General features: G+C 41.5%; 1 protein-coding gene across 1 annotated transcript in view; it reads right to left on the bottom strand.

Moving 5' to 3' along the window:
* LOC138980825 (snake venom metalloproteinase BaP1-like) overlaps positions 1-21,737 on the bottom strand; it is a 29,099-nt gene that overhangs the window by 3,675 nt on the left and 3,687 nt on the right. Inside the window, exons 2-9 of the mRNA XM_070353709.1 lie at positions 18,114-18,316; positions 16,803-16,883; positions 15,469-15,725; positions 14,703-14,772; positions 8,639-8,722; positions 4,487-4,611; positions 3,839-3,873; positions 3,085-3,190 (exon numbers count right to left, since the gene is read on the bottom strand). Coding sequence (XP_070209810.1) covers positions 3,085-3,190; positions 3,839-3,873; positions 4,487-4,611; positions 8,639-8,722; positions 14,703-14,772; positions 15,469-15,725; positions 16,803-16,883; positions 18,114-18,316 — 961 coding nt within the window. The remainder of the gene's footprint in view (positions 1-3,084; positions 3,191-3,838; positions 3,874-4,486; positions 4,612-8,638; positions 8,723-14,702; positions 14,773-15,468; positions 15,726-16,802; positions 16,884-18,113; positions 18,317-21,737) is intronic.

The following is a 21,737-nucleotide window of genomic DNA, read 5'->3' as shown; positions in this document are numbered from 1 at the left end:
TACTGTTCAAAAAAAGAAACGCATAGTTGCTACTTGCCAAATTTGTTTTATTTTTCGAAAAAAATAACAGAAAATCCAAGATTATTTGTTTGAAATTTGGTATGGACACAGTTGAATGCACACACAGTTCATTTGCATCTTCAAATCAATCAGTCAATCAATACGATTGGGTGCCGAGGCTGTCAAGTCAGTAGGGGGTGTGACTGCCTTGAGCAGCAACAACTGCCCGGCACCTTCTGGGCATGGACTGGATCAGATGCTGGATATCTTGCTGTGGGATGGTGTCCCACTCCTCCTGAAGTGCCTGCAATAGATCGCGGTGATTTGCCGGCGCTTCTTCTCGCCTGCGCACACGTCTGTCCAATTCATCCCAGAGGTGTTCTATCGGGTTCATGTCTGGCGACATGGATGGCCAGGGAAGCACCTGGACATGGTGGTCGGTGAGGAACTGGGTGGTGAGTCGTGCTGTGTGCGGGCGAGCGTTGTCCTGCTGGAATATGGCATCCTGGTCAGCCAGAAGAGGAAGGGCGTGTGGGCGCAGAATTTCCTCCACGTATCGCTGGGCAGTTATGCGCCCTTGGACGTGCACCAGGGTGCTCCTTCCAGCGGTATTGATCGCCCCCCACACCATGACGCCTCCACCACCATGAACGGGTGCCTCATCCACACAGTTGGGCGCGTAACGTTCGTTTACTCTCCGGTAGACCCTCCTCCGACCATCATGTCGCTGGAGCAGGAAGTAGGACTCGTCGCTGAACCACACGTGTCTCCAGTGATTCCGGACGGTCCAGCGAAGGTGCTGGTTGCCCCACTGCACTCGGTTCTGGCGATGGCGGCGGGTGAGGACAGCTCCTCTGTGAGGTCTGCGAGCTCTCAAACCAGCTTCATGCAAGCGGTTCCGCACGGTCTGGTCCGATAATCGGTGTGGCCCGGGGAGAGCCTGGACAGAAGATGAGGCCGACAGGAAACGATTCCGGAGGTGGCGGAGCCGTATGAAGCGGTCGTGAGCAGCAGTTGTCGCCCTTGGTCTTCCCGCTCGTGGCAAGTCAGCAACGGAGCCGGCCAGTGGCTTGAAACCTGACCCACAGTCTACTGATGGTGCTCTGGGACACGTGGAAGTGCCTGGCGATTGCACTTTGACTTTGGCCTGCTTGTAAACGACCCAATGCAATTTGGCGGTCTTCTCTGCTCAATCGGGCCATCTTTCGTCGCTGAATTGTCGTCTGATTTCTTTGTGGCGAACAATCCGCTTTTATGGGTTTTGGAAGACATGGTGAGAGCTCAATATTCCCTGAGTTTCACGAGATTACACTGAAGCATGACGAGTGGTCATGCCAAATGAGCAATTTTGACATTGTAGCCACTGATAACGCATGCGTCACGTGCAGAGCTCACTTGTGGCAATGGACGAAAGGTCGACGACCAGATAAACATTTTCTGCAGTTTGGTGGATATCCTTGTAGCCATATAACTAAATTAACCAAATATTACAAGCTATGCGTTTCTTTTTTTGAACAGTATATATATATATAAACTTGGCCAAAACAATATTGCAACAGATTTCAAACCCAAATTAAAGCATTAATTCCCGTGTCATTTCAATATAACTGTGTAGGCTAGTGAAGGCCGTTCACTAAACCTTAAGGATCCTCTTTAAAAAGTAAATTTTAAGGGGCTTATTGTCCGTCAGGTCTTAATTGCCTATATTGGACATGAATTGGTTTAAATACGATTCGAGTGTTTACGCCCTCACGGCTTTTGATGTATGCGTGTTTAGGTGGTATCAGCCATCTGCACTTATGGTAGAATGACCAAGATCTTTAACGTGCCATTGTGGTGACACGGGGGTGGGAGATGGATACCGTCTCTGGGTCTGCACATAAAGTTGACCCGTGTCCGTCCCGGCCCGGATTCGAACCAGCGACCTCTCGATCACAAGTCCAGTGCTCTACCACCTGAGCTACCCGGGCCCCCCGGATCCTCTTTTGTATTAAATATTTCTTTTACATGGATCACGTGACCGCCGCTCAAGTAAGGGTACCCTCAAAATCGACCAGACAAAAACGGAAAGGTTAAGGGCAATGTGGTTGTTAAAGGCTACTTATTTGAAAAAATAAATCGGCCCCCACCCCGCCACCATTTTTACCGTTACACATTTTTGCCAAGCGGCATAACGGGTAGTAAGTAAGTACATTTTTCCTCATACTCAGCACAATTCTCTGTCTCCGTCTCTCTCTCAGAGAAAGTGAGAGAAAAATACAAAGGGATAGACCTTGAGAGAGACAGACAGAGAGAATACTATTTGGTAAGATGTGTAAGTTTATTTTACGTGTATTGACTTACTAGATGATTACCCGCTTCGCCGTGTACCGGCTTCGCCGGGAAGAAATAGAGCCGAATACCAGGCTGCGCCTGGCGCCGGCTTTGCCGGCGCACGAAGGAAAGGAGATAAACGCGCAAAACACTGAAGATCTTCTAAAAATAGTAACGTGCAGTGACCTTCTAAAAATAGTAAACGTAGTAACGGGAATATGGATTGACGCCACACGGAGGAAGGGAGATAATCGCGGCTGAAAACACTGGAGAAGATAAGGAAGAGTTACTGGTAGTGGATCCAGACCCCCAAAAAAAAAAATCGGTTCAGCGCGCACAGCGCTGCGCGCTGAGAGCACGTGTTGAAATATCTCATCGATGAGGTTGTGTCCGGGGTGTAGCTGAATACGGTGTCCAAATTTGAAAAAGATCAACCGAGAACTTTGGCCGTGCATCGCGAACAGACAGACAGACAGACAGACAGACACTAGTCGTATATATATATAGATGTGCCTACGAATCATGTTTTTGTTGTTATTGCCTTTTTAGTTGCGAGTTTTGTACTCAACATGAAGTGGGCCGCGGCCTTTGTTCATTAAATCGTATTTCCATGCCATTTCTCTCTCTCTCTCTCTCTCTCTCTCTCTCTCTCTCTCTCTCTCTCTCTCTCTCTCTCTCTCTCTCTCTCTCTCTCTCTCTCTCTCTCTCTCTCTCTCCCTCTCCCCCTCTCTCTTTCTCTCTCTCTCTCTCACTCTCTCCGAAAGTACTGACGTGTGTCCTAATTCGTGGGCAGCAGTGTGAGCCACGTCTGACTGGAACCCGTTCTTCACCACTGACACACTACGCGCCGTGCACACCTGGGCAGTCTCCGCAACGCCTGTAACACGTCAGAGGTCGACAACGTCATCAAACGTGACGTCATCAATGTTATGTCTGTGCATGTTGATGCAAGCTCAACAACTAGATCTGTTTGTATTCCATCTTCGCTATCAATTGTTGTTATGTCAGCAACAACTAGATCTGTTTGTATTCCATCTTCGCTATCAATTTTTGTTATGTCAGCAACAACTAGATCTGTTTGTATTCCATCTTCGCTATCAATTTTTGTTATGTCAGCAACAACTAGATCTGTTTGTATTCCATCTTCGCTATCAATTTTTGTTATGTCAGCAACAACTAGATCTGTTTGTATTCCATCTTCGCTATCAATTTTTGTTATGTCAGCAGCAACGTCAATATGTGTAGTATAGAGTCAGTTAAACTATGAAAGAACGTCATTTCCCAACAAGTCAAAGATCACCAACGTCACTAAACGTGACGTCATCGATGCTTAATGTTATATAAAAAAAATAACGTCAACAATATTTAGTAAATATCAGCAACTAGATTCTTTTATTTGTCATCTTCATTATCATATGTTATTTACGAAAGCGAAATCTTTGTTATGGGTGAAGTCAGTTAAAAACAACGATAGAAAACGTCATCATCCCACACGATTGCAAAAGAAGAACATACTCCAACTTACCGACTGCTCCATCGCCGTTAAAAATGATATCATAACTGAAAACAGACACAGATATTGTTTTATTTTGTTTTATAAAGCATGGGAATGATAGGGCCAAAAAAAATAGGTCTGTTTACGGTAACATAGGCCAAAAAAATAGGGTCGGTAGGTCGGGATTTTTTTTTTTTTTTTTTTTTCCCAAAAAACCATATTTTTACGTTATTTTGCCAAAAAAAACATTTTTTTTTTTTTTTTTTTTCCCCCAAATGCCAAAAAAAAGAGTCTAGGGTCGCGCGAAAAAACTAGGGTCGGTCGGGTTACCGTAAACAGACCTATTTTTTTTTTTGGCCTAGCGTGTTACTTGTCATGTGATATATTTATTTGTGTGTGTGTGTGTGTGTGTGTGTGTCTGTGTGTGTGTGTGCATATGTGTGTATGTGTGTGTGCATATGTGTGTGTGTGTATGTGTGTGAGTGTGCATGTACGTGCATGTGTGTGCGTCCGCGCGTGTACGTGCGTGCATACGTGTGGGTGTGTATGCGTATGTGTGTATGAGCGCGCGTACGTGCGTGCGTGTGTGTGCGCGTCTGTGTGTGCATGTGGGAGCGCTTGCGTGTTATTGAGTCTGTGATTTAAGGCAGTAGACCTTGGTATAAAATATCCACTCACGCGGTGAAAGCCATGTAATGATCGCCGTTAGGAAGGTGGTTGGGAATCCATGCAATGAAAGCGTTGAGGTAGGCACCCCCCTCTAGTTGTCCGTCAGCTTCTACCACGATGGCGTTGACAGCAGACTGCACAAAATATTCACCATTTATCAATTTAGAAAAAAAGAATTAAATATAAAAATGATAATTTGAAAAAACTTTTTTTTTTAAATTTTAATCTGAAAAAAAACTGAAAAAATCCATGAGTTAACGAATGATATTGTCAGATCACTCATATCAAAAAGTTTAAAAAGTGAAAACAATTAAAAAAGGAGAGATAAATGATGATGATAAAATCGTTTATTTAACGTCACTCTGTAAAAACATTGGCGACAGTTGTAAAAAAAAAACCCACCCGTGAGTTAACAAAAAGCTAGTACACAACAAAATCATCAGGTTTACAGATAATGATCTTAACCCTCTATAATAACTCATCAGCTTCTTCCGTGATGGCGTTGCCGTTGGCAGCAGACTGCACAGAATATCCACCATTCATCAAAAAGATTTTTTTTTAAATTAGAAATAAGAGAAACCCCAATAAATGAGTTAACAAAGAGTACACAACAAAGTCATAAGGTTTACAAATGGTCTTAACCCTCCACAGTAACCCATCATCTTCTATCGCGAATCCGTTTGCGTCAGACTGCACAAAATGTTCAATTATTCCCAAAACATTTATTTTTTTAAGTTTAAAAAAAATCCATGAGTGATATAAGAATGCACAACATACTGGGAACAAGAGGCGAAGCCTTCAAGGCTCACGTAAGAAATCGACAAACAGTAACACAAACTCAATCACTCCGTCACACATACACACACACACACACACACACACACACACACACACACACACACACACACACACACACACACACACACACACACACACACACACACACACACACACACACACACACACACAGTAAGCATAGGTGAAACTGTGCAAGAAAGCGAGACACTAGATCTGCCAACTAGTCTCGACCCGCTCACAATAACAATGACCGAGACTTTCTAACCCTCTTACGTCATAATGTGACGTCTTCAAATGTTAAAGTTTCTATCACACATGTCAAACACTTTTGACCGAGACGTAATCTTCTTATGCGAGCTTTATCCATAGACTCGGAAATGTTAAAGTTTCTATCACACACACACACACGCACGCACGCACGCACAGACAGACAAAAGTTAGCATCGCATAGGCTACACTTACGTGAGCCAAAAAACAAAAACAAACAAAAAACACACTCAAAACATATAGGATCTAATTATGAGTACACAAGGAAATGATGATTTAATGGGCTTCAGTCAATGAATTTATCCAGGTAGGCTCCACTCTCTAGTTGCTATGGTGATGGCGTTAACTGCGGGTTGTACTGAAAATGCATTGATTTAAGGATAACTATTTTTCTTGACGAACGAACCCGATACTGATGGATGTAAGTGTGTGTGTGTGTGCAGGGCCGGACCCAGGGGGGGGGGGGGGTTCCAGGGGTTCCGGAACCCCACCCCTGGAAAAAGCATGTACCTTGCTTTGAGTGTTGTTTTTTTAATTTTATATTTAGTCAAGTTTTGAACAGATTGCACAGATTTTAACCGTTTTTCAAAAAGTTTCCGGGGGAGCATGCCCCCCAACCCCCTTGCTTCGCCACTTCGCTGATTTGCCCCCCCCCCCCAAAAAAAAAGGAGGAACCCCCCCCCTTACAACTCATTTGGTCCGGCCCTGGTGTGTGTGTGTGTGTGTGTGTGTGTGTGTGTGTGTGTGTGTGTGTGTACCCATGTTTCCACAGGTTTGGTTGCCTAAATCACCATAAGGCAACCATCCACACGTGGATGGCAACCTAAACTCTGGATGGCAACCTAATTGCGTGGATGGTCGCTTCATTTAACACCGTTAAATTGACTTTTTTGACGGAAAGAATGTCATAACAATGTTCAAAATGACATTCTTTCCGTCCTCTATAGGCGACGAAATAGGTCAAATTTTGTGCATTTTTTAGTGCAAAATTCTTCGATGCCGGAGCGAGTACTGCACCCAGTGCTGTTGTAGTGCAAGTGCACTAGAAAGGCACTACACCCAGTGCCGCCTCTTAGGTAACCATCCACACTTTAGGTATGTGTGTGTGTGTGTGTGTGTGTGTGTGTGTGTGTGTGTGTGTGTGTGTGTGTCTGTGGTCGCCATATCTCTAAGATGGCAAGAGGCAGGAACAATATAGTCTGCATGCACACTCCCCAGGAGCCGCAGATGTGCACCTGGGTTTTAGTTTCTTGATTCATTGTTTCTTTTCTCAGATTATGGACCTCCCCTTTATTTAAAGGTACTGAACTTGTCAAATCCAGGTGCACGGAGCCCCTGGGGCTTTTAGTCATACCTCAGGCAGCTATCCGTTAGAAGAACTACCAAGTTTCATTGACTTGCACCCAAAGAGTCAAGAACTGGAATTTTTTTACGAATTAATTTCGTACTGGCTGGTCTTGACCTATTTTTGGATCTAAATTTAGATCAGGTAGATCACCACATCATGCACAAAAAGACAGTCACTAGCAAACTATGTCAGACGTCATCATGAGTTTGTGTAAAACAAAATGGAGGCCGGAATCACTCAGTTGAATCGAACTCCGACCAAACACCACGTAATAACTAAGGTAATGTTGCACTCGCGTGAACAAGAAACTGTCGAGCTTCACATATGTCGTCGTTGGGTAGTTTTGGGTTTGTTTTACTACCATAGGAGGATTTTTGAACTGTAAATGCACTCAGTTGCAACAAAAACGCAAAACGAAGGCTGTGAGCTGCACTGTGCCTTTAATACAGGCTATATAGTGCAAGACCAATCCAGTGCCTACTGTTCATATGTAGCAAGCACATAATGCCTGTGATATTAGGGACTCTCTATTGCTCCAATGAGAAGAAGAAACGAAGAAAGAAAAATTAACTGGACAGTTCCGGACATTTCTAGAAGCTAAGGAAGGTAACTCTTACGTTTTGTTTGAATCAAAACAAGGGAGATAACGCTGATAGTGAGAGTCTTAAATTGCTATGGGGCTCCGCTTACACCCGGGCGAAGCCGGTGTAACACGAAATTTTTACTCCACGAAAAATGTACTCCGGAGTAAATATTTCGTACGAAATTCTTACTCCGAGTACACTTTTTGTACGAGAAAGGAACTCCCCAAGGCACGAAAAAATTATTCCCTCCACGAAATTTTTACTCCCCATTGTTTTTACTTCCAGTAAAAATCTCGCACGCAAAAATGGGATGCGGGCGAAGGGATAATGCCAATAAGTGATCTCGCGCAAACGAATGTCGCGCTACCCTCCTTCCACCACTTCCACCACCAAGGCTAACAGGGGACAAGGGAGTAAAAATGTCGTACACCTGGCATGGGAAGTTAAATTGCTCGTGTTGGGGTGAAGTAATTTATTCGTTATTTATTCGTCAGGGGAGTAACATTTTTGTACGAAATTTTTACTCGGAACTCACCTGTCTTGGGGAGTAATTTTCTCGTGCAATGGGGGAGTGCTTTTTTCGTAAAGGGAGTAACTTTTTCGTACGAAATGTTTACTCCGGAGTAAAAATCTCGTGGGAGTAATTTTCTCGTGTTACACCGGGCTTAACTGCTAGTTGAATCATAAGCACGACGCCATGGATATAGCCTCATTCCCGGGAAAACACCGAGCTGTTTCCCTTGCATTATGAACCAAAAGACCGGCACGGTTGGCCTAGTGGTAAGGCGTCCGCCCCGTGATCGGGAGGTCGTGGGTTCGAACCCCGGCCGGGTCATACCTAAGACTTTAAAATTGGCAATCTAGAGGCTCCTCCGCCTGGCGTCTGGCATTATGGGGTTAGTGCTAGGACTGGTTGGTCCGGTGTCAGAATAATGTGACTGGGGGAGACATGAAGCCTGTGCTGCGACTTCTGTCTTGTGTGTGGCGCACGTTATATGTCAAAGCAGCACCGTCCTGATATGTCCCTTCGTGGTCGGCTGGGCGTTAAGCAAACAAACAAACAAAATTGAACCAAAAGTAGAATATTACAAAAGGTACGGGAGAAAATAGAGATGATTTGATGACTGATTGGATCAGTGAATGAACCGTAAAGTAATGACTGACCTGGACAATATACAGAGCGGTGACCGGAACTTTGATGTCAATTGTCGGGTCCACGACCACCACTGAAGCGTAGATGTTGTTCAACTGTTAGGCAAAATAACGTCAAATTAATTTACATCGTCAATGTTAAAAGAAACGAGCTTAAGGGGTTACTTGTGTGTTCAAATCGCGTGAAAGAAACATTACACATTTTGTGCACAGGTTCCTTTAAGCAATATGGACACATCTGTGCAAAGAAAAAAGGGGGTCGACGTATTAACTTTTTTTTTAGAATTTTTTTACTGGGGGTTGTTAAGTACGATTTTGCGAAAAACAATGCGATTTTTAACATGATCCCAACTGACATATTTAGCTCTACAAATAATAAATGAGACATTAGTTTGTGTATATAAATGAATGGAGGGTATAACTTTATCATAAAACGGTACTTATCAACGTGCATTTTCAGAAAATGATCGAGGTTTCTCGAGGGCGTACACATAAAATTATCACTCCTTTAGTAGTAAAAACGTATTTAAAAAAAATTCGCGTGAAAGAAACATTACACATTTTGTGCACAGGTTCCTCTAAGCAATATGGACACATCTGTGCAAAGAAAAAAGGTGGTCGACGTATTAAATTTTTTTTTAGAATTTTTTTACCGGGGGTTGTCAAGTACGATTTTGCGAAAAACACTGCGATTCTTCAGGGGTTACTTGTGTGTTCAAATCGCGTGAAAGAAACATTACACATTTTGTGCACAGGTTCCTTTAAGCAATATGGACACATCTGTGCAAAGAAAAAAAGAGGTTGACGTATTAACTTTTTTTTTAGAATTTTTTTACTGGGGGTTGTCAAGTACGATTTTGCGAAAAACACTGCGATTCTTAACATGATCCCAACTGACATATTTAGCTCTACAAATAATAAATGAGACATTAGTTTGTGTATATAAATGAATGGAGAGTATAACTTTATCATAAAACGGTACTTATCAACGTGCATTTTCAGAAAATGATCGAGGTTTATCGAGGGCGTACACATAAAATTATCACTCCTTTAGTAGTAAAAACGTATTTAAAAAAAAATCGCGTGAAAGAAACATTACACATTTTGTGCACAGGTTCCTCTAAGCAATATGGACACATCTGTGCAAAGAAAAAAGGTGGTCGACGTATTAATATTTTTTTTAGAATTTTTTTTACCGGGGGTTGTCAAGTACGATTTTGGGAAAAACACTGCAATTCTTAAGGGGTTACTTGTGTGTTCAAATCGCGTGAAAGAAACATTACACATTTTGTGCACAGGTTCCTCTAAGCAATATGGACACATCTGTGCAAAGAAAAAAAGAGGTTGACGTATTAACTTTTTTTTTAGAATTTTTTTACTGGGGGTTGTCAAGTACGATTTTGCGAAAAACACTGCGATTTTTAACATGATCCCAACTGACATATTTAGCTCTACAAATAATAAATGAAACATTAGTTTGTGTATATAAATGAATGGAGAGTATAACTTTATCATAAAACGGTACTTATCAACGTACATTTTCAGAAAATGATCGAGGTTTCTCGAGGGCGTACACATAAAATTATCACTCCTTTAGTAGTAAAAACGTATTTAAAAAAACTTCGCTCGACAGAAACATAACTAAACTTGAACACAGCTAAGTTCACTGTATACATCTACAATACCTGTAAACAAAATAAGTTGTTGCCTTATTGTCTGCTTCACAATTATTCCCGTACCAACCCCACCCCCATTATCTTGACTGACAAAAATGATAAAAAGAAATAATTTGGGAGCGCTCTAGGTCAGTTGGTAGAGCGCTGGACTTGTGATACATGAGTTTGAATCAGGGTGAAGGGTTGGGGGTCGGAACATTTGTGTGCAAAGTTTCATGAAGATCTGTCCAGTAAATTTCTATGAATCGCACACCACACACACACACACACACACACACACACACACACACATATATAATATATATGGCCTGGGGCGATTGTAGCTTCCCTTCTTCGTGTCCAGCTCTCTCTCTCTCTCTCTCTCTCTCTCTCTCTCTCTCTCTCTCTCTCTCTCTCTCTCTCTCTCTCTCTCTCTCTTTGCGAATATGATTTTGAAGCGCATTACATAAAGTCGGTATCTGATATCTAAAGTCCTGATATTTTGGATGCGGAGGAATTTTTCCTGGTGATGATCTGAGGTAACGGAATTGTTCATGCATTCTGAGGGAATTTGACAGGTATCGGGGTGTGTGTGTGTGTGGGGGGGGGGGGGGGGGTTGGTGGTGTGTGTGTGTGGGGGGCTTTTGGTGTGGGGTAAATGATTAAAAACGCCTGCACCCTAACTATGAAAGCAGCCACACGCATACTCACAGAGACACAGAGGCACGCATGTTTGTGTGACGGTTTGCACGAATGACCATTGAAAATTAGTTTTTGATAAAAACAAGCGACATTTCCTTTGAGCACACAGGTGCTCAGCCAATGTGTATTGAAACTTGTTCAATTATCTCAAAATGTCATAACGTTTGGCAATATAATTATTTAACAACAACAAAAAGACTACCGGATTCCGTACATAAAAAAGTCAGGGGCTGTAACAACAATTCGCGGCATTGGACTGTGGGCGCACGGACCTACATTCTAATGGATGGCTGGCTTTGGATCTAGGTCACTTTAGTGGGAATATCGGTCAACTTTGAAACCTGAGGACCAGCCACTTCCGGTTCCCCTTTCAGAGTAATGAGATTGCTGGGGCCGTAGAATTTTTCATCCAGTTTTGTCCTTTTTTTCTCCAAAATTGATATTAGTCGGAAGAAACAAGCACACGTGTGACACGTGTGGTGGGGGTATTTCCCGGCGAGTTTTCAGTGTTGTTGTTGCGAAGCGAAGCGGCTTCCCAGTGCGGAAGGCAGGCAGTTTGTGCATCAAACAGTGTTGTTGTGATGGATGGATGAGTGAGTGATGAGGGTGAATGAGTTAGTTAAACTGTGACTGAATATCTATTGATTTATTGATATTAAAGTGAACATTAGGGGGGGGGGGGTGGGTTCGAAATGCACCATTGTGCACTCGCCTTGATGTAAGGAACACTACTGCAGTCTCTAACAGCTTCAAAGTGGGTTAGACAGGCTCTTGATAAAGACTGAGGCAAAATGTGCCAAATCACACATTGTCTTGAAAGAAGGAAAAATCTTCATTTGTCACCTTTCTGCACTTTTTTGACTTTGAGTGCATAGCCACAATGGTCACAGACAAGATGCATCAAACAGATTTGAAAAAGACCCCAAACTGAACTTGTTATGACTATTTGTAACCCCTCTCACCTTTTTGACTTGGCCGTACCCAAGCAAAAAGGCAAAAAAAATCATAACTAATTCCATGTTGATTTTTGGTGGGGTGGACCTATTGTTCCAGACTCGCCTTGATTAGAGCAACACTAGTGCAGCGTCCAACAGCTTTTAAAATTTGTTTTGACCTCTTGACAATGTACATGTTAACAATCCCTGACTATCCCTGACTGTTGTGTGGTGAGAAAAAAATCTTCATTTTTCCCCTTTCTCCACCTTTTTGAGTGTCAGTGCATAGCCACAATGGTCACAGACAAGATGCATCAAACAGATTTGAAAAAGACCCCAAACTGAACTTGTTATGACTATTTGTAACCCCTCTCACCTTTTTGACTTGGCCGTACCCAAGCAAAAAGGCAAAAAAAATCATAACTAATTCCATGTTGATTTTTGGTGGGGTGGACCTATTGTTCCAGACTCGCCTTGATTAGAGCAACACTAGTGCAGTGTCCAACAGCTTTTAAAATTTGTTTTGACCTCTTGACAATGTACATGTCAACAATCCCTGACTATCCCTGACTGTTGTGTGGTGAGAAAAAAATCTTCATTTTTTCCCCTTTCTCCACCTTTTTGAGTGTCAGTGCATAGCCACAATGGTCACAGAAAAGATGCAGCAAACAGATTTGAAAAAGACCCAAAAGTGAACTTGTTATGACTATTTCTAACCTTTCCTACCTTGTTCACTTGGCCGTACCCAAGCCAAAAAATCATAACTAATTCCATGTTCACTTTTTGGTGGGGTGGACCTATTGTTCCAGACTCGCCTTGATTAGAGCAACACTAGTGCAGTGTTCAACAGCTTTTAAAATTTGTTTTGACCTCTTGACAATGTACATGTAAACATGTAACCCTAATCCCTGACTGTTGTGCAGTGAGAAAAAATCTTCATTTCTCCCTTTTCTCCACTTATTTGTGTGTCAGTGCATAGCCACAATGGTCACAGAAAAGATGCATCAAACAGATTTGAAAAAGACCCAAAACTGAATTTGTTATGAATATTTCTCATCTTTTTTGGACTTAAAAAAATTTGTCAAAAAAAAAACATTTCTTCATTTTTCCCCTTTCTCCACTTTCTCTTTCATGAGGAAGGGATAATCACACATAGTACGCCAGTGAGGTTAGAATGGTGAGGTGGGGTCTGAGGCTGGTAAGGGATTTGGGGGTAGGACCGACGAGAGGGCACGGATTCGGCAGTTCGCCGTGTCGAGTCAACTTCATATAGATCTGTGTAGGCGATCAACAGCCCCAGCCGATCTGGATCTGTTCAAGTCAAAAGTAAAGTCAAGGATACGAAGAAGTTTACCGAAAAACATCGATCCCAAGGACTCATGTTGTAACTTTTCAAAGCAGTTACATTCAATCAAAGCTCTATCCACATTAAACCGAACGGGAATCGTCGAAGATCCACGCAACTTCACTGCAATGTCGAAAACGAACTCATAATGTCACCGCAGATCTATAGTTGGTTTTGGTTTTGTGTCGCAGCAAAGAAACGAAGCAAATCTCCGGCTTTTATTTCACACTAAAAAACCGTTCATTTAGCGGGTTATTAAAATATATTTCTTTGAGGTTGCAAGGCAATGGCATCGCTGAGATGTACTCCTTCGAACACACGACACAGGTTAGAAATTGACTTCATTTGGGCGCTTTTTACGGCCAAAACAGAGTGAGCTTTTTGACGGGTTTATGGAAAAATCACTTCGGGGGCAGGTCTAAAATCCTGTGTACAGTGCCAAATCATACATCATTCAAAAGAGCAAAGTATGTTCTTTATTCTAACATATGGGCTAGGGTAAGTCATAGATATAAATAGACAGTGTCTGTCTATTATATCTGTAGGCAAGTGTATTCCATTCCTTCGATAGTCTCGTCATCTACACTTGCGTGAACAATGCAATTTTGAGTCTGTTTTGCATAAAAGACCTGCGAGATTTGTAGAAGTCAAAACAACAACTTACAGTCCAGCCTCTCAACTTTCGTTCCATGCAATTTGTTTGTCTGTACGTATAGACTGAGGGGTGCCCCGAAATGATTTGTAATCACAACATTCACAGACTTCAAATACGCCATTGAAAACTCGTCCACGTGCGTTTTAGATATACTTGGGTGACTAAAACTGTCGTACCTACCAAAGGCCGCTTCGCGTAAGAAAATGACTACCAGAGTCGCAAGGCTCGGGATTTTTTTTACAAGAAATTTATATTTCGTTGTTCTAGTCCGAATGAATATGAAGATATGGCAAGTTGAAAACGCCGATTCTTTCGCCAGAAACACGTCTGTTTCCACACCGGAAAGAAGGAATGGACTGAGCTACTAGAAGCACGGCGCCGTGCGTACAATCGATCGAATGATGTTATTCACACAATACCATTTGGCGATCTCTAAAAAATCATTTAAAAACGAGCTAGTTGACATGTAATGAAACTATTTACTGAAATCAAGAAGTATCTTAGTTCTAGCCGTGCATATGACACACCCTTTCGCGAAAGCACACTGAACCGTGCGTATACGCATTCGCACCCGCAAACCACCAACCCAGGCGGGTTATCCAGATCCAGATTCAGATCCAGATCCAAGGGAAGTAACTCAGTGAGTATAAACATGAGCAAGAACCGCAACCCGAACACACTCGTAACACCTTAAGCCATCATCTTTTGTTGAAAAAATCGAATGTTTAATTTTGTCAAAAATATGTCGGAATATTAAAATGATAAGCAACCAGATATGACCTACCGTCAGTGCTATGTAGGTGTAGTAATTTCTGATTTCCGTCACAGTGTTTGCAGGGAAACGAGTTTGAAAACTGAAAAAGAAAGAGGTAGAGCATTAGTAAAACGAGAGACATATGGGGGAGGCTGGCAGACAGAAACAGAGACACGAGAGAGAGAGAGAGAGAAAGAGAGAGAGTGAGAGAGAGAGAGAGAGAGAGAGAGAGAGACAGACAGACAGACAGACAGAGACAGAGAGAGATAGACAGAGAACACGAGACAGAAACAAAGAGACAGGCAGACAGACAGAAAGATAGATAGAGAGAGAGAGAGAGAGAGAGAGAGAGAGAGAGAGAGAAAGAGAGAGACAGACAGACAGACAGGCAAGCAGGCAGACAGACAGATAGACAGACAGACAGGCAGACAGAGAGAGAGAGAGAGAGCGATAGATACAGGCAGACAGACAGACAGACAGACAGACAGACAAACCGACCGTGAGTGAGAGCCAGAAAGAGAGAGGGACACACATACATACAGACAGACAGACAGACAAACAGAAGGACAGACAGAATGGGAAGAAAAACGTGTTTCAGAGAGTGCAGGTGCAGACAGCCAGGCAAGACAGGTAAGCGAACAGACCGACAAACAAATTCATCTCATCACAGACAGACGAACAAATTCATCTCATCACAGACAGACGAACAAATTCATCCCATCACAGACAGACGCAAAGTACGACGGTCGGCCAAAACAAACCGACAAACACACTCAAAAAGAAAACAACTACTCACGCAGCAAAATCGGTATGGTCAATAACAAAGGCAGTGTCCACTGCATGCTGAGCGACTGGCACCTGCCGTTTCCTCCTGTCTTCAACTTTTCGTTTCGGTTCTTCAGGGTTACTGTCAGCGTCACCGTCGTGTTCAAATTCAACGACGTCAGGGACGGCGATCATGACGGTATGAGTATTGTCGTCACCAGCGGCACGCTTTGTGCGGGCTACAGGTTTCATGTCCATCTGGTTGCCTTGGTGATGAAGATTGCCGTCCTTGAGAAAAGTTTAAAAAAGCCGAATATTGTAAACTGTTTCTTTATGATATGAGAGAGTTAGAAAGAAATTGGGGAGTCATAGAGAGCGAGAAATGGAAGGTAGAGGGGGCGAGAGAGAAAGACAGAGATGGAGGGGGGGGGGGGGTTGAGAGAGACAGACAGGCAGACATAGAGAGACAGAGACAGACACGGAGAGACACAGAGACACAGACAGACAGACAAACACCAAAGACAAATCCAAAGACAGACAGAGATTTAAATATTGTTCTGAGGAATCAAGTGAGAAAGAGAAGTCAAGATAAAGAGACATGAAAAACGAGAAAAAAAAGAAAGAATCCAAAACCAAACCAAACCAAATCAAACAAAAACATTCAAAATCATATCAAACCGAACCGATCAAACCAGGCTAAACCAAACCAAACCAAACCAAACCAAACCAAACCAAACCAATCCATTCTATTCCAAACCATTGCATAGCATTGCGTAGCATAGCATAGCATACCATACCAAGACATACCAAGCCAAACCAAACCATGCCAAACCAAACCAAACCAAACAAACCATGCCAAAGCGAACCAGACTATGAGTAACCAACCCAATCCAACCAAAACAACCAAACCAAACCAAACCAAACCAAACCATACCATACCATACCATACCATACCATACCATACCATACCATACTATACCAAACCGAATCAAATCAAACCAAACCGAACCTAATCAAATCAAACCAAACCGAACCGAATCAAACCAAACCAAACCGAACCGAATCAAACCAAACCAAACCGAACCGAATCAAACCAAACCAAACCGAACCGAATCAAACCAAACCAAACGATGCGTAACCAAACTTCACTATTCGAAACCAAACCAAACTTAACCATTCCAATCTAAACCAAACCAAAAGAAACCACATTAAACCAAACCAAAACAAACTAAACCATTCCAATCCAAATCAAACCAAAAGAAACCGAATCAAACCAAACCAAACGATTCGTGACCAAAACAAACCAAACCAAACCAAACCACCAAATAACAACACAGCTGACCGGTCAAGTGGTCATCGACTCACCAGGAGGAACTGTCCATCTGTTGATTTCTTGACCATGAAGGAGGCTCCTCTGGACGGATCAGAATACACTGACGTTGAATTCTGCAAGGTGTACAGAAACCAAAATGGTTTACAGTCATTTTACAAACAAAATGTAAATGAATAAAATCAAACGTTTATGCGCAAATCAGAAAAGTGAAAAATACTATGTGGAAGTTAAATAAATAATTAATACAGATCAATTTTCATTTTTTGATTTTCATTACTTAATTGTCCCATCGCTGGCAAATTCGGGTTGCTTGCTCCCAGTGGAAAGCTAGCAGAAACGGAGTGGCGCTACCCAGGTGTCTGCGTGTTTAGGTGTATTCAGCCACCTGCACTTATGGCAGAATGATCAAGGTCTTTTTCGTTCCATTGTGGTGATACGGGGGTGGGACATGGCTTCCGCCTCTCGGTCTGCACATAAAGTTGAACCGTGTCCGTCCCGGCCCAATTTCGAACCTGCGACCTTCCAATCACAAGTCCAGTGCTCTACCATCTGAGCTACCGGGCCTCCGGTATATTGCACAATCTCCAGGTAATCCAGTTTGTTTTTTTTTTAAATTGATGGACTGGCCGATCCAAGAAACATAAAAATAAACGGAAAGCTGACAAATATTTGAAATCTTGAAAAGATTTTTTAAACTCTTTCTTTAATCTTTCTTTAATTTTTTGTTTTTATCTCTTTTTAGAAAAATGTAACAACACAATATGTGACCCTCCACCACAGAATGAGTCGCATGTCACCTTTGCATGATTTTCATATTTTTACATTTTCCTAAAGAGTTTGTTATGCTCTATCCAGTGGTGAAAACCGTTTTAGAAAAGAGCGAACACTGTTTGAGTTATAAGCCTGTGACTAAGGTGACCCTCACACTGTTAGCAAACACTCCCCGGACTTGTATTAAACGTAGCGCAGAACCGCGAGAGGTGACATGCGACTCATTTCGTGGTGGAGGGTCACATATGAGGATTTGCTGATCAGTTTCTGTTCGGTAGACAGGTAAATCCTATGATGTTTGTTTGTTTGTTTGCTTGCTTGCTTTTACCGAAATGGCAAAACATAACTTTATGAGACCGGGATATGCCATAACTGTATGTCCACATTAAATCAGATAAGAAACTTAGCCTCTCACTCAAAAAGTAAGAACAGAACAGAGAATACCGTCAAAGTTAATGTGGATAAGGTATGACTGAAAGCCATATACGGGCTCCGTGCACCTGGACGTGACAAGTTCAGTAACTTTAAAAATCCAGGGGAAAAAAACATTAACACGAAGGGACATAACTCACATCATCAAGTCCAGTGACCTCCCTTAGTCCATCTTCTCCCACCATGAACACGGGCGGGTATCGGGAACGCCACAATCTGAGGATGACGTTTTCACCCTTGAGAGGGAACTGCATCACCAATACGTCAGGCATTGACGATTCTCCTGCGTCACGTCTGACACGATGGTCGGACTGATGACGTATTAGTCGCAAGCTGACCTCTTCTGGAGTTACAGAAAGTTGAAGTGCGTCAAGAAAAGTGTGAGTAGTAGAGAAGGAACATAAACGAATTTAATTAGATACATTTTTAAATGACGTTACTAAATCAAGACATGTAATCAGTTCACAAGACGGATAGGAATCTTACCAACCAAAATAATTAATTAGTCAAATAATCAATCAAGTGATCAATGTATAGAAGGAAATTCGGACTGACAGAAAGAAGAAAAGAAACAAACAAACAACGAGGAAAAGAAAGAAAAAGAGACCAAAAAAAAAACAAAAACCAATGCTAACAACAAACAAACAATTAAAGATCCGAAAAATTTTCAACGATATCATTCACATCTGCATTGTAAGCACATTTGTAATCAAACATTACAGAACTCTATATTTTTGTAATCAGAAAATAATTATAAAAAAATAGTATACTAGTTTTTTAAAGCGTTAAAGCCGCAGTTTTGAAAGAATGTCTGCTATGTGCTACAGCCACTCGTTCCTCCAAATCTGTTATCATTAGTTATCAACACCCAGCTTCCCTATGCCCACAGGCTAATTTACAGGCCGTCTTCAATTTCACACGAAGACACGAACGTGAACGAAACAGTGACTTCTCCTTTTTTCTCGGTCCAGTAATCAGAGATACCACCATACTACTGCTTATCTAAACAGTTCCAGACACTTGTTGGATAGAGGGTATCAGAATCAGAATCAGAATTAGAATGTATTGTCATTAAAGCACAGAGCCTATTGACACATACAAGATACACAAGTACAGGAAAAACAGCAATATAACATAACATACATGTAATACAAAACCAAGTGGAACAGGGTGAACAAAGAGGACCTGAAGATGAGCATAAGTTATTGAGGACAGTCGGAAGACGCATTGCATCTGCGTAGTTGAAAACAATCGTACACATGAGTGTCAGTTGCGCGTCTTGAGGTCATTAATCAAATCTTCGTACTCGCAGAAAAATTCCTCCTGAACTTCGCCTTTAAAACTATCACGACAGAAATTGCAGACTAAGACTAACTGTGAGAGACGGTTTGATTTTTGAATTTCATAGGTACCAAGCATGAAGGCAATCCCGTAGTCTGGATCAAAGCCGGAGATTTATTTGAAAATAGATTAAAAGAAATCGCAACAACAACAAATCAGGTGAACCCCACAGTGCCACATCGACTTTTTTAAACTCAAAAATGATGTCAGCAAGTAAGGTTATCAAGAAAAACTGCACAGTCAAATGCTGTCACAAATGTGCATATCAACTTTCATAAAACTCCGTTCGATAGTTTTGGAAGGTATGTTTTTCACACCCTGATTAAATCATGCAGACATTATTTGAAAATGTAAAAAAAGAAAGAAAGAAAGAAAGGAAGAAAGAAAGGAAAGAAAAGAAAGTAAGAAAGAAAGAAAGAAAGAAATAAAAAAAAAAATAAAAGAAAAATGAAGAGAAAGTATAATAACCTCCATCATCACGTGCAGATGAAGCGTTGATCAATAAAAAACAAGAAATAAATAAAACAACCGGCGTTGGAACAATGCCCATCATTGCAGCTGATCTTCCAGTGACTGAAACCGTTGTCAAAAACACACGAAGGGACTGCACTATATATAGCAACACCAGCGCCAGGTGTAGCCAGATGAGGTCACTCAACTGTGACCAAGAAACAAAGAAAGAGAGAATGAACAAACATTCCAGTAAAGAAATAATCATAAATAACACAAAGCAAATCCCTTATTTCGACCACGACAGTGGAAGTTGCGGAAAAGAGCTTCACCAGCTTCGTCCTTACTCATCAAGAAATGCATCCGAAACAATTTGCGATCATCTTAGATTTATTGATTTTAATCGAAAATAACAGGAAGGCGATCGACTTTCACAATGTTAATGGTAAATGGCGACAGCTTAGGTCGACGACTTTTTCAACTCTGCATTTGTAAACATCTTCCCGTTTAAAGGGATACTAAACATCTTCCCGTTTAAAGGGATACTAAACATCTTCGCGTTTAAAGGGATACTATTGATCTTCCCGTTTAAAGGGATACTAAACATCTTCCCGTTTAAAGGGATACTAAACATCTTCCCGTTTAAAGGGATACTAAACATCTTCCCGTTTAAAGGGATACTAAACATCTTCCCGTTTAAAGGGATACTAAACATCTTCCCGTTTAAAGGGATACTAAACATCTTCCCGTTTAAAGGGATACTAAACATCTTCCCGTTTAAAGGGATACTAAACATCTTCCCGTTTAAAGGGATACTAAACATCTTCCCGTCTGAGGGGAGTTCGACGAATCTGTAGATCTGCGGGAGAAAAAAAACAAGTTTTACACCCTCACGGCCAAGCCATTTGGGGCAGGTTCACGGGTTTTACCCCGACTTGAGATGAGATACACAAGTGTATGCGTGTTTAGGTGGTATCAGCCATCTGCACTTATGGCAGAATGACCGAGGTCTTTTATGTGCCACTGTTGTGACACCGGGTGGGACATGGATAACGTCTCTGGGTCTGCACATTAGGTTGACCCTTTTTTTTTTCTTTTTTTTTTAAATCTCAGTTGCATGCAGGCTGCTTCAACCCTTTCTTTTTTGCCTTTTTTTTTTGTTTTGTTTTTTGTTGTTGTTGTTGGGTTAGGGTTAGGGTTAGGGTTAGCATCTTAAGCATCCTTCTTCATTGATCTTTTTAAAAAAAAAAAATTTTAAGTAGTGTTTTTACTATAACATTAATATTACTATATCTAAATGTATTTTAAACAACTTTTCTATATAACAATTCCCTCTCAAAAATGCATACAATATCCAGAGGGGAGCCATATCTATAGATACCAACACACATTTTGGCTATCACAATCAAATAATTCACATAACTTATTAGTGCCTTGGAACTTTGTGAATTTTCAAATACGCCCAAAAAACTTCCTTTACGGTAATTTTAATAATCATATTATATTTACAATTCACTTTATCCTCAACGCATTTCCAAATGGACATAATTTTCGGGCAAAAGTAAAAAAAATGTTCAATATAATCAATTTCGTTCTCACAGTAAGTACAGCAATTACTCACGGAAATGCCTATTTTATACAATAAAATATTTGTGGGGTAAATATTGTGCAATATTTTCCAATGCAACATTCGCAATCTTGTTTCAGTGGTTACTTTGTTTACCATTAACCATTGCTCTTTTCCCGGCCTGAAATCAAATTTATGTTCCCAAAATTTAACTACAACCGGCTCCACATATTTTTCCTTTATAATTAATTTGCGAAATTGACAAGGCTTACTCAGGTTCTTTAAATCGTTGAATCCATATACAGTCGCTGACTATGTTGAACTACATAGTGTGTGGAGATTTTAACTGCGTAATTGATAATGAAGAAGACATTATTAGTGGAGAAAAACATAATGTGGGGGATGT

The sequence above is a fragment of the Littorina saxatilis genome, linkage group LG11 (genome assembly GCF_037325665.1).
Source record: "Littorina saxatilis isolate snail1 linkage group LG11, US_GU_Lsax_2.0, whole genome shotgun sequence".
Classification (NCBI taxonomy): domain Eukaryota; kingdom Metazoa; phylum Mollusca; class Gastropoda; order Littorinimorpha; family Littorinidae; genus Littorina; species Littorina saxatilis.
This window is presented reverse-complemented; position numbering and strand designations above follow the sequence as displayed.